Below are 12,087 nucleotides of genomic sequence, written 5' to 3' on the forward strand. Positions count from 1 at the left end.
ATATATCTATCATTTTAACTTAAGGTGGAAGAAACGTTTTAAAGACATTTGCACAGATTAACAAATAGTATTTGTATATATGTAACTAAAACAGTAATTTATCAGGTAGAAGGCAGATGGAGGGAATAAAACGCCAACCTGCATCTACAGTTGGGTTGTATTGGTGATGAAGTACTGTTTATTCAGGGCCAGCCTAGCTTGTCAGCAACATAAGAGTCGTAGCAGCACATGACTCCCTGTGTAGCTAGAAGACAATAATAAATTATCTCCTATACAAACAGCACCAGCATAAAAGCAGAACAAACAGACTCTGTCTCCTGGATTCCTGAAGATTCTCACTCATTCTCTTATTTAACTCTGTCTTAAACTTGAAACTCCTAAATCTAGCAAGATCAAATCTGGTTTGAACATTTTTATTTAAGTAGATAGGACATAGTGGTTGATGATCTGTTTTGAGATTACTGTACAATGTAATTTTGTTTCTCTAACATGCCTAAGTGATTCACACAAATCTTTCTTTTACCAATATTTCATTTGATCTTATGGAAGGCAGGGCCACCCAGAGAAGACTGGGGGAATGTAATCCAATAGAATCTGATCTTAAGAATCACTTAAGGGTACTCAATAACATACAGATGCCTGAATCCTATACTTGACCTGCTAAATGAGAACGAACAAAGTCACCCACAAATATACACCCACTGGTGATTTTATTATTTTTTTTTGTGATGAAGCTATTGTAAGGAACAAGGAGCAAAGGGAGAGAGTCAATAACAGTCTTGTAATAGGATTAAGAGTGTCCAAACAATTGGCTCATAGGAAAATTTATCAATTAACAAATGCCTCTATAGAGCAGTGTTTTTAGATTTAATGTGCATTCAGATCACCTGGGTCTTCTGGGAAATGCAAATTCAACTTGAGTAAGTCCAGGTGTGGCCTAAAACCTCTGTGTTTCCCACATGACTGGGTTTTGTCAACACCTGCCTCTGAACTTGAGTCTAGTAAGATCTTAGAATCATCATTTTAACACACAAAAATCCAAACAGATTACTGCTAAGCCAACATTTTTGAATAGCAAATGTTCCACAATATGGCTTTCAATAAAACTGATTCAACTGGATCCTTATTTTGTGCTCAAATACCAGAAACACCTGCCTTGTCTCCATTGAGTCACCCAGCCAGAGGGGCATAACATTGCTATTATATGTGAAAATCTCTTAGGAATGTGGGTTTCCCTCACCACCCAAGGGTTTATAAACATATTGGGGGGTGTTATATACATAATACAATTATTTTTTCAACTCTTATGAATTTTTGTTTTTTGGGGGGGACATAGAGGACATGTTGGGAATTGTTACCATAAAGTATATGCCCATGAGGGAAATGTCCATTCTCATCTTCTAGGATAGTTTTAGGACTGCTTTATTGGAGTTGCTGTTCTTGCTGCCAGCAGCCTATTCAAGTCCATTGCTAAGTGGCTCCTCCTTGAAAGAGAATTTCCTCTTTTTTTTGAGGCCAACTCTATTTCCTCTTCTTCCTTGCCATAAGTTGGTTATAAAAAAAAATCAAAGGCATCAGTCACTGGAGATAAAATGTATGTAGTTGCTCTCTGTCCTTGCTTTCCTTCATAACCATATCTTCTCTCACTTTTAAAAATGGCTAGATAGTCTGTATTCAGATTCATAATGGGTAATGCCAATAATGATGTAAAATAATTTTATCTACTAAGAGATGCACCTTGTTGATAACATGAAGTTCAAGAAGAGAAAACTTTATTCTAAATATCTGTTCTAAATGTCTTCTGTTATTGCAACTAAATTAATTTTATAAAACACACCTATATAAAGATTGTTATTATGACACTTGGGCAGTCAACAAACATGAAAGATGACACTGTGCCATTTGAAATGTATTCTGCCAAAAGTACTTGAACATCATAGCCTTTCATGACCAAGCCAGTACTCTAAGACATTGGTATTCTCAGCAGTGTACCTGTAGCCTTGTGAATTCCCATACAAATTTCCTTGTAATGGAGTGGCAACAGGAGTGACAACAAAACTCCTGGAGGTATGGAAGCTAGTGAGGGCTGACCTCCACATCTGCCTCAGGACAGATGTTTCTCAGGGGTCTCACTGACGTTGAGATCTAACAGTGCAGTATTACAAAGTGAGTGTATTGTGGATATTTTAAGTAATCGGTGAACAGTCTAATTCACCAATATAAAATCCACACATTTCAAAGAATTATCACATAAAAATATTGATGTGGCCATGGAAAAAAATGCACTTAAACACACTGTACTATTTAACTCTTTACAGCAGTTATCAGAAGTGGGGGTACATGTTGCTCCCACTTCCTATGGCATGCATTTCTGTAGTGCTATACTATTTTACCAACTGTGTGCATAATTCTAATGACTGTATCAGAAAAAATTAAGAGGGCACTCCCAGTTGACACAGTGGTTTAAACCACAGCACTATGAAGCTCTCTACAGCCACTGCAGCACGAGTTCGATCCCCAACCAGGGAGGTGACCCACATGGCGTGGCAGACTTCTCCTGTCCTGCCCATTGCTCCTTGCAGCAGTGTACTTCAGTTGATTGTCTGTTCTGCTCGCCGTTTTGTTTCTGATGCATACTCTCAATCCCCCACTTCTGGTCTGTACCCCAGTTCTTGTGTGCATAAATAAATAAATTTTTAAAAATTAAGAGAGGGCCCTCCCTGATGGCACAGAGGGTTAAAGTACAGCACTAAGAAGCTAAAGCCATTTCAGTATGAGTTCAACCCCCACCCCAAAGGTGACCCACATGGTGTGTCAAACCTCTCCTGACCCGCCCGATGCTCTCCTCAGCAGTGTATTTCATTGATCTACCTGTTCTGCTCCCCACTCTGTCTCTGGTGAATCTTCTCACTGCCCCTGCACCTCTGGCCTATATCCCAGTTCTGTATGCATAAATAAATAAATCCTTTTTTTAAATTAAGAGAATTCCTTTTACCTCTTAAGTGACTTTTATTCATGGTGATTTTTTGTCAAGTAGCACAAAAGTCTGACAACTGACTGACCATATATGATCATAATTCTATGCTGTGGTAGAAGATTATTTATCAGAGGTTGGTTTATGTTATCTCTCCAGTCATTCAATAACATCTCAAGTAACGAGTATATTTCAGGAATCATGCTAGGGGCTAGTATATGGCCTTCACTGAATTTCTTAAAGACAGTCATACTGACAAATGGTTCTCATTTCAGTCATTTAATGGAGACTGAAAGGCTAGCATAGTTACATAGATGATGTGAGCCACAGATCTGGGTGCCCCATGGTCATAGGGCACTTTATATGTGTATTCATTTCTCCTTAGTTACTGCATAGAGCAGGCAGATTTGACATTGTAGCACATGCACAAACCTCCTGGCCTTCTACACTGGGAAAAGAAGTATTCAGAAAACTCAGCTAGGTTCATCCTCGGATTCTGCTTGAAGTTAATAACAACCACTGGAAACCGATTCTGGAAGAGAGCAATAACTTCCTCCTATTTTCCTACTGCTAGGTTGCAATAATAGTCAGCAGACTTTCCTATATACAATGGCCAATAGGAGGAAAAGCATGTTTTGCAAAGTCAATATTTGAACAAATTTCTCAGACTGTTAAGATATTTCTTTTTTGTCTAAACAATATTTTATAATAATTACAAGGAATTCTCCCTTTCCTGATTTAGGAAAACAAAGCAAGCATAGCTGATCCTTGAACAATTGGTTTGAATTTCAAGGATCCATACAGTCTACAAGGTTTGCATTCAGATATTCAATATGTGCAGAGAACTTCTAGCAAAGTGGTCAGAATGCACAGCGCAGGGTGGTTTTTATGAGGCTAGTGTGCGCTGGCTGAATCTTTGGATGCAGAACCCAGGAGTACAAAAGACTTACTGGGATCCTAACCCCCATGTGGATCAAAGGTCAACTGTACATTAAGCCATAGCATGAAAGTTTTCAGACTTTCTCAAAGAAAATTGTTTATTTCATTTACATCTCATAATAAATGTCTTTCATACATAAGATTGGGCAATTTTGTGAAACACCTCCCCAAGTACAGTTTGATGTTAATGGCAGATTTCCTGTTGTCCTTTCAGAACTGTATGTTTCACAGCAACATCGCCAGTGATTTGAAAGCATTTACAGACAAATTCGGTTTTGATGTCATCATACTGTTGGCCCGCTCTCAGTCAGAGGAGCAGCAGCAGCCAAAACAGCAAGTGGCCGTGTACTCTGAGAACTTAGAGCTGTGCAGCCAGGTAAGGACCTCCCTACCAGGCACATGTCAGAACACAAAGTGGAAGATGGAAATGGATTGGTGGCTGAATGAATGTGGCCCAAGAGATAAAGTCCTTGATGTTGAGTGTCAGATGTTAGGTGTATTTTGCATATGGGGTCTTTTAACAGACCCCCATTATTATTTTGCTTCTAGATTGAATCTTTAGAAAAAGCACACACTTTTCTTACACAAATGAAGGCAAGTCATCCTTTGGGTATTATTTTCTTTTCAGGCAGCTGCTTAGTAGTAACTAACAAGGTTATCATACCTGTTTGGTATAAGAGATACTGAGTTATACGGGGGCCACATGGTACAAGGTATCATTGTCTGTGGGATGTCGGACTGGGTAATCAGTCAGATCCTCTAGATCGATAACAGAGTTAAGACTTTGGAAATGATGCAATAGGACAAAATTAATCAAAAAAGGACACTGAGTATACCATATCAGGTAATATGTATTAACTAATATGAGGACATTCATGAGTCACTATAATATGGGCAACATGGACAAAGAACATGTGTGTCATCACAAATCTTTCCTCACCTAAGGAATAGACATCCTGCTTGCCAGCAAGTGACTAGAGGCAAAGCCTGCACTGCTTTATTTGCTATGTCCTCACTAGCTGTCCCTGAAAGATTGGCCTTGGCTTTCCTCACACACACAGTAGGGGTTCTTGTTTCTTCTGCTTTCTCAAGTCTAAATGTGAAACATCCCCCTGATCCTACTGCAGATGCATTTTTCACCCTTTTTGTGACCATACACGTCTCTGCATTGCAACGCCAGCATGGGACTGTTTTATTGCTTTGCTCTGCACTGTTTTCCAAAGCTGAATTTTACCATTAGTCATTAATTTCCCAGAGAGAGGACTTAGGTCTCCTTAACTTCCAATATGGTAGTCTCTAAATTTCTTTTTATCAACAAATAAATTTTAAAACAGTGATTTAAAGCAGACAAAAGTAAAAGACTCAGTGAAGACATTAGAAGGCCTTGAGTTGAATCCATCTTTCTTTCCTCCCTTCCCTAGATCCCTCCACAACCACAGCATAGCTGAGAGACAATTCTTTGAGATCTTGAGCATCACAGGGCCAAGACTGCTCTTGGAAGAATCCCTCTTAATCTAGGCAGCATAGTTGGTTAAGGCTCAGCCTCTGTGGCCCAACTGCCTGAGTTCAAAATGTGACTCCATAACTTGTTAACTGTGTGTTATTAATCAAGTTATTTAACCTTCCTATGGTTTTCCTTTTTGGCAAAATGGGAGTAAAGAGTTCTTACCCTGAAATTACCATGTGAGAATTAAAAATGAAATTATTGTGAGAATTAAAGGAGATAATGTGTACAAAACCCTTACAACAGTACCTGTCATATAAAAGGTCTTAATAAATGCTAATTGTTAGTATTGCTATCTATACTAGTGCTATAGTTGTTATTGTTACTTCTACTGATACTGTAGAGCCATTTCAAAGCCTAGTGTGAAAAATATGCCCATTATTTCCTAAAAATTACAGAACTGCAGTCAATTTTGGCATCTTGTTGAATGTCACATGTCCCCTGCCTTCCACATGAGCTGTGTCTGTTCTGGGCCCATGTAGATGCTCACAAGGAGGAGGGAGGAGCATCTGGGTCTTGAGAGTGCTGCTGGGAAGCCCTGCCACTGGTAGCTGCTTTTTCTTTTCTATCTTCTCTTTTACATTTTGGTATTGGCAGAGGTTAAAGCAGGTCCTACTCTAAACAAAACCATTCTCTAGTCCTGTTTGACCTTATTGTAACACTTTGTTCCTAGTTGGTGTCAGCAACCAGCATGATATCTGCTTTTTTTGCAAACTTGTGTTTCACTTTTGTTGAGAGAGGGTATTATGTTGTACTGAGGAGAAAGGATTTAAATGGTTTAAAATCTCTTTATCTATAACTGTCAGGAGTCAGCCAAATTGAGCAGATGGATTTTGAGTTAAACAAAAAGACAATTTGAAGAGACTGGAGAAAGGATTAGGTGTGTCAATGGAATTTTCCATTATATAGATATCAGTTGTTTGAGTACTTTTTAAATAAATACAGATAAGCATCGATAAATTTTATGTTAAGAAAAATTAAGAAAGCAAATTGAAAAGATTGGAGTGCCATTTTGCTCATGCCAACACTCGCATCTTTCCAGATTTGCTGTGAACTGGAGGAGTGCCAGAACCCTTGCCTAGAGCTGGAGCCCTTTGAATGTGGCTGTGATGAGATCCTGGTGTACCAGCAGGAGAACCCTTCAGTGACTTGCGACCAGGTGGTTCTCCTTGTCAAGGAAGTCATCAACAGGAGGTGTCCAGAGATGGTATCCAACAGCCGGACGTCCTCTACAGAAGCCGTGGCAGGCAGCGCTCCACTCTCCCAAGGATCTTCAGGGATTATGGAATTGTATGGTTCTGACATAGAGCCACAACCCAACTCTGTGAATTTCATAGAAAACCCTCCAGACTTGAATGATTCTAACCAGGCCCAGGTGGATGTCAACATAGACCTTGTTAGCCCAGACAGCGGGTTGGCCACCATTAGGAGCAGCCGTTCATCCAAGGAGAGTTCAGTTTTCCTCAGTGATGACAGTCCAGTGGGAGAAGGTGCTGGGCCTCACCACAATCTCCTTCCAGGGTTTGACTCCTACAGTCCTATCCCAGAAGGGGTAGTAGCAGAGGAGCATGCACGGTCTGGAGAACATGGTGAACACTTTGACCTTTTCAACTTTGACTCAGCACCCATGGTTTCTGGGCATTCCCAACCATCTTCCCATTCTGCAGACTACTCCCCAGCAGATGACTTCTTCCCAAACAGCGATTCCTCAGAAGGACAAGCTCCTGCAGGTCCTAAAGGACTGGAGGAGATAGGGATCAACATGTCTAACTATTCATCCAGTTCACTTTTGTCAGGTGATGGCAAAGATAGTCTGGCAGAGTTTGATGAGGAGTTTGCCCAAAGACAAGAAAGTCACAGGGATGACTCTGAAAGAAATTTGAACCTAACAGATTTCTTGGGGGATGAACCTCCTTCACCAGAAAGACTGAATAATACTGGGAAGAGAATCCCCCCAACACCCATGAATAGCTTTGTAGAACAATCACCATCCACTGAAGAGCCAGCTCTACTCTATCCAGAAGATATGACCCAAAAAGCAGTTAATGCAGGCCACCTAGCACCACCTCAGACCCGTGCACGGTGCAGCAGCTGGTGGGGTGGCTTGGAAATGGACTCTAAAAATATTGCAGATGCATGGAGTTCCAGTGAACAAGAATCTGTCTTCCAGAGTCCTGAATCATGGAAAGATCATAAGCCAAGCTCAGCTGAAAGAAGAGCCTCAGAGTCTGTATTTCAGTCAAAGGGTAGCCATGAATTCTCAAAGTCAGATCCCTGGGAGTCTGAATTTGGTCAGCCTGGTCTGGATAGCAATAATATTCAAAACCAAAATGAGGAAAACTTGCAGATTCAGAACCTGCCCACTGAGAAATCACAGTTGTCCAATGCTTCTCCTCAGGGAACAAGCCACCTGATAGAAGACTTTGCTACTTTGTGGCCTTCTAGTCGCTCTCCCACAGCAGTGCCTGAGTCTTGGGGAAATCCCACAGATGATGGTGAGCCAGCTGCTGCAGCGCCATTCCCAGCCTGGGGTGGATTTAGTAAAGAAGATGGCGAAGCTTTAAAGAATACCTGGAATCTGCATCCAACGAGTAATGAAACTCCTTCTGTGAGGGACCTGAGTGAGTGGGCCATGACAAAGAGTGGGTTTTCTTTTCCTACTGAAGACCTCGTGGGCAATTCACCTGGTGAAGCAGACAGCGAAGTAGCTCCACAAATCTGGGGCAAGAAGAACCCTGGCTCCAGGGATAATATCCTGATAGCTAGAAATCCCACATCTGATCTGGATCATATGTGGAATGCTTCAAAATCAGCAAAGGATGATCAGGATGGTTTAGTGGATCCAAAAATTAGGGGGAAGGTAGATTCCTGGAACTTATTTGAGGAGAACAGCAAGAAAGGAGGCTCAGATGTCCTAGCTCCTTGGGAAGATTCCTTCTTATCATATAAAAGCTCTGACTACAGTGCATCCAACATTGGAGAAGACTCAGTGCCTTCCCCCTTGGATACCAACTATTCCACCTCTGACTCTTATACATCACCCACATGTGGTGGAGATGACAAAGAAATTGAAAATAAGTCCTTTGCTAAAGAGGGAGGTTTTGAGTCAAAAGATGCTAACTCTACTGCAGAGGAAGCAGAAATGCCCCCTCAGTCACCACAGCAGCCACCTAGAAATCGAATTAGTTCAGATCCCGGGAGCCTAAAAATGTGGGCTTTACCTCATGCAGATGGTAGTTCTGAAAATAATGTCACGCCTAATACAGATGAAGATTTACTCAAGACAGAGTCTGCAGATGATAAGAATGCCTCCATGGGAAATGACGTTGGGGAAAGCAGCCAGTCCAGCTACGATGACCCCAACATGATGCAACTGTACAATGAGACAAACCGCCAGCTCACGCTTCTGCACAGTAACACTAACTCCCGGCAGGCTGCCCCCGATGGCCTTGACTTGTGGAATGGAGTGATGCTGGAGGACACTCAGTCCACAGCAACCATCTCAGATATGGATAATGATTTGGACTGGGATGACTGCAGTGGGGGTGTGGCTATGCCTGGTGCAAGTCAAGCACAGGGATACATGGCTGAAGGTGCTGAACTAGAAACTCGATTTTCAGTGAAACAACTTGAACCATGGGGTGTGGAGTATCCGGAAACAAATCAGGTAGACTGGGAACTTCCTACCTCTGAGCACAGCAAGGACTCTGCCCCCAGTGAACATCATACACTGAATGAAAAAAGCGGACAGCTGATTGCGAACAGTATTTGGGATTCTGTCATGAGAGAGAACAATATGCCATCACTAATGTTCCCAGACCCACTGCATGTTACAGCTACAACACAAAGTAGATCACTTCCTGAAACTCCCAACTCCCCAGAAAAAGTTAAGGAGAGTCATCCTCCAGATGTGCAAGGAGACTCTGGGGCACTTACCCCTGATCCCCACAAGCAGGACACATCCAGGGGAACCCTGATGAGTGACACAGCATCCTTGATGACCACTCTTGAGAATCCAGGGCATTTTGCATGCCCAGATCCATGGAAAGATCCTAGTGATGGACAAAGTGAAGTTGAGACAGAAACTCATGGAGTCACTGAAAGGGATAGCCTTGGTGAGGCAGAGATGCTGGATGGAGTCTCGCAGATTTCTGGAAAAGGGCAAGATGATCAAGAACACTCTCCCCTAGCTGCATCTGAACATCAAGAAATCTGTTATGAATTAGGCAAAGCAAGTTCTCATTCAGCCACTTGCAGTCCTCAGTCAGAGAAACCACAGGAGATTTTAGAATGTGAGGAAGAGTCATTCAATTTAGACCACTGTGATGTGCAAATAGAGGAGTCCACAAATCACCTGCAAGTACAAGAGACCTGTGAAAATGACCTCACAAATCACAGTAATTCCTGTGAGACAACTGAAGTTTCAGGGAGACTGAATTTAACAAGAAATATATCCTCACTTGAATTGAATCTTGGGAAAACTGAAGAATGTAACATTCTGGAGTCAGAGAAAATGACCCAAGAGTCATCTCATGAATGTCCGCAAAGTCCCAATGTGTGGGGTGACCCTGTAGACAATGATGTGCAGGTCAATTGCATGAGCTCTAAAATAACTGAGAATCTTGAAGTTAAAAGTACTGAGAACAGCTCCCCAGGAGCCAGTTCATCTGCAAATTATGACAGAGATAGTATTTGTAGTGAGTGTACACATTCAAGTGCATCAACTCCTGGCTTAAATGATTCTTTAGCTGCATTGTCTTCTTGGGGCCATGAACCCAATATGGAGCATCAGAAGGAGAAGCAAGATAATTTGAATAAACAAGATCACCAAGAATCTGAACTAATTACTACCAGTGGCCAAGAAATTACTGAGATGAAGGACCTGGAGAAAGACAAAATGGACAGGTTTAAAAAGAGCTTAGATCCCAAGGTTCCTAAGTTTTTAGAGGTTTGGAATGACTCAATAGATGGTGACTCCCTCTCTTTATCTAGTCCTGAAATAGGCAAATATTCTGAATACTTAGGTACACATGAGGAAAAAGTTCTAGTGATTAGCCACCAAGAAAAAACTGTATGTAACAGTCCTGAAACTGTTCAGCCAGAGGATGCCAAATTTATTTCAACAAACTCAGGTCTTGATGAATATAGCATAGATGATGAAGAGAAGGTGGGGAAAGAGATCCATTTGACCACTTGTGAAGTGGCTCAGCATGAATCCACAGCTTGGGATTCATTGAGTGAAAGTGATAAATTCTTGCCCACAATTGATCCCAAGCTGGTGGAATCTTCTGACTACGCAGACAGTTCAGAACCAGCAGAGAATGAGAATAAGTCAATTCCATTCTGTGACAATCAAGAAAGCAGTCCCGAAGGCTGGAATTTCTCACCAATAAAGAAGGAAATGCAGATGGTAGTGGATAAAGAGAGGCAGTCCTCTCCAGAAGTAGGAAACAATAGAGATACTCTATGGCAAATATCTCCCAAAACAGAGCCAAAGAATGAAAACTATTCTAAATTGGAAATGCTTGGCTTCTCAACCGAGAGCACTGAGTGGTGGAATACTTCTCCAAAGGAGGGGCGATCAATTGAAAGTGCATTTGAAGGGGAACTGTCTAACACAAGTGACATGTCAGAGATGAATTCTTCAACATACCAAAAGATGGGTCCCTGGGGAGTACCCATTCAGGGTGATGCTGATTCTATGGCTACACATTGTACAAGTCCTTTCAGTGATAAACACCAGTCACCCTTTCTGGATAGTGATGGAGAAGGCTCCCATAAGCAACTTTGGAACATTCAACCAAGAGAGCCAGACCCAGAAGCTGATCAGCACAGCCAGCTTGTAATATTGGACCAAATTAAAGAAAAGGATTCAAGAGATAAAACCTCCATATCTTCTTCTGGTGATGCATTCACTTCAGAAATACCTGCCCAAGAGCAGTATGAGAATACAACACTGTCCTCCTGGAACCAGCCAGAACCAACACATATTCAAACCAATGAAAATGGATGTGTTACATCTAATGTTTCAACTATTGAGAGTCAAGAAGCAATTTGGTGGGAACAGGAAAAAGCATATCCCAGAGAAATAACAAATTCAATGGTTGCCTCGGAAGATTTCCCTTATGTCAGTTCTTCCAACCAATTTATAAAGAAGCCAAGTTCTCAATGGGATGGCTCTACCCTTAGTGAGGAATCCCAAGGCACATTTGTTCCAGATATTCTCCATGGCAACCTACAACAGGATGGGCAACTAGCTTCAGCTTCACCTGACTTATGGACGGAGGCAAAGCAGCCCTTCAGTTTGGAAGCAGATGATGAGAATCCTGATCTACTGACCCACTGTGACCATGATACTAATTCTCAAACTTGCAACAGCCCTGATATATGTCATGATTATGAAGTGAAGCAAGAGAGTGAACAGCACATCAGTGCTGGGGTGGGTCCTGAAGGGGAATCCAGTGAGTTATATCTCCCTGAGCAAAAGATGAGTGAAGAAACCAATCAAGAGTCTGGGTTATATCTCACTGAACAAAAGATGAGTGAAGAACCCAAGCAGGAGTCTGGGTTACATCTCACTGAGCAAAAGATGACTGAAGAACCCAATCAAGAGACTGGGTTACGTCTCACTGAGCAAAAGATGACTGAAGAACCCAATCAAGAGACTGAG

The 12,087-nt window shown here is 41.7% G+C and overlaps 1 protein-coding gene across 3 annotated transcripts in view; it reads left to right on the forward strand.

Annotated features, from left to right (window-relative positions):
* The window catches only part of PRUNE2 (prune homolog 2 (Drosophila)), a 217,426-nt gene that overhangs the window by 144,510 nt on the left and 60,829 nt on the right, over positions 1–12,087 (forward strand). The window contains exons 7-8 of one of the 3 annotated variants that reach the window (XM_012721297.1): positions 4,128–4,289; positions 6,460–12,061. In XM_012721297.1, the coding sequence (XP_012576751.1) occupies positions 4,128–4,289; positions 6,460–12,061 (5,764 nt within the window). Of the gene's footprint in view, positions 1–4,127; positions 4,290–6,459; positions 12,071–12,087 lie in introns of all 3 variants that reach the window. The other 2 variants (XM_012721295.1, XM_012721296.1) reach the window with 2 other exon arrangements.

The sequence above is a fragment of the Condylura cristata genome, unplaced genomic scaffold (assembly GCF_000260355.1).
Source record: "Condylura cristata isolate star-nosed mole 26May11 unplaced genomic scaffold, ConCri1.0 scaffold00006, whole genome shotgun sequence".
NCBI classification, from domain to species: domain Eukaryota; kingdom Metazoa; phylum Chordata; class Mammalia; order Eulipotyphla; family Talpidae; genus Condylura; species Condylura cristata.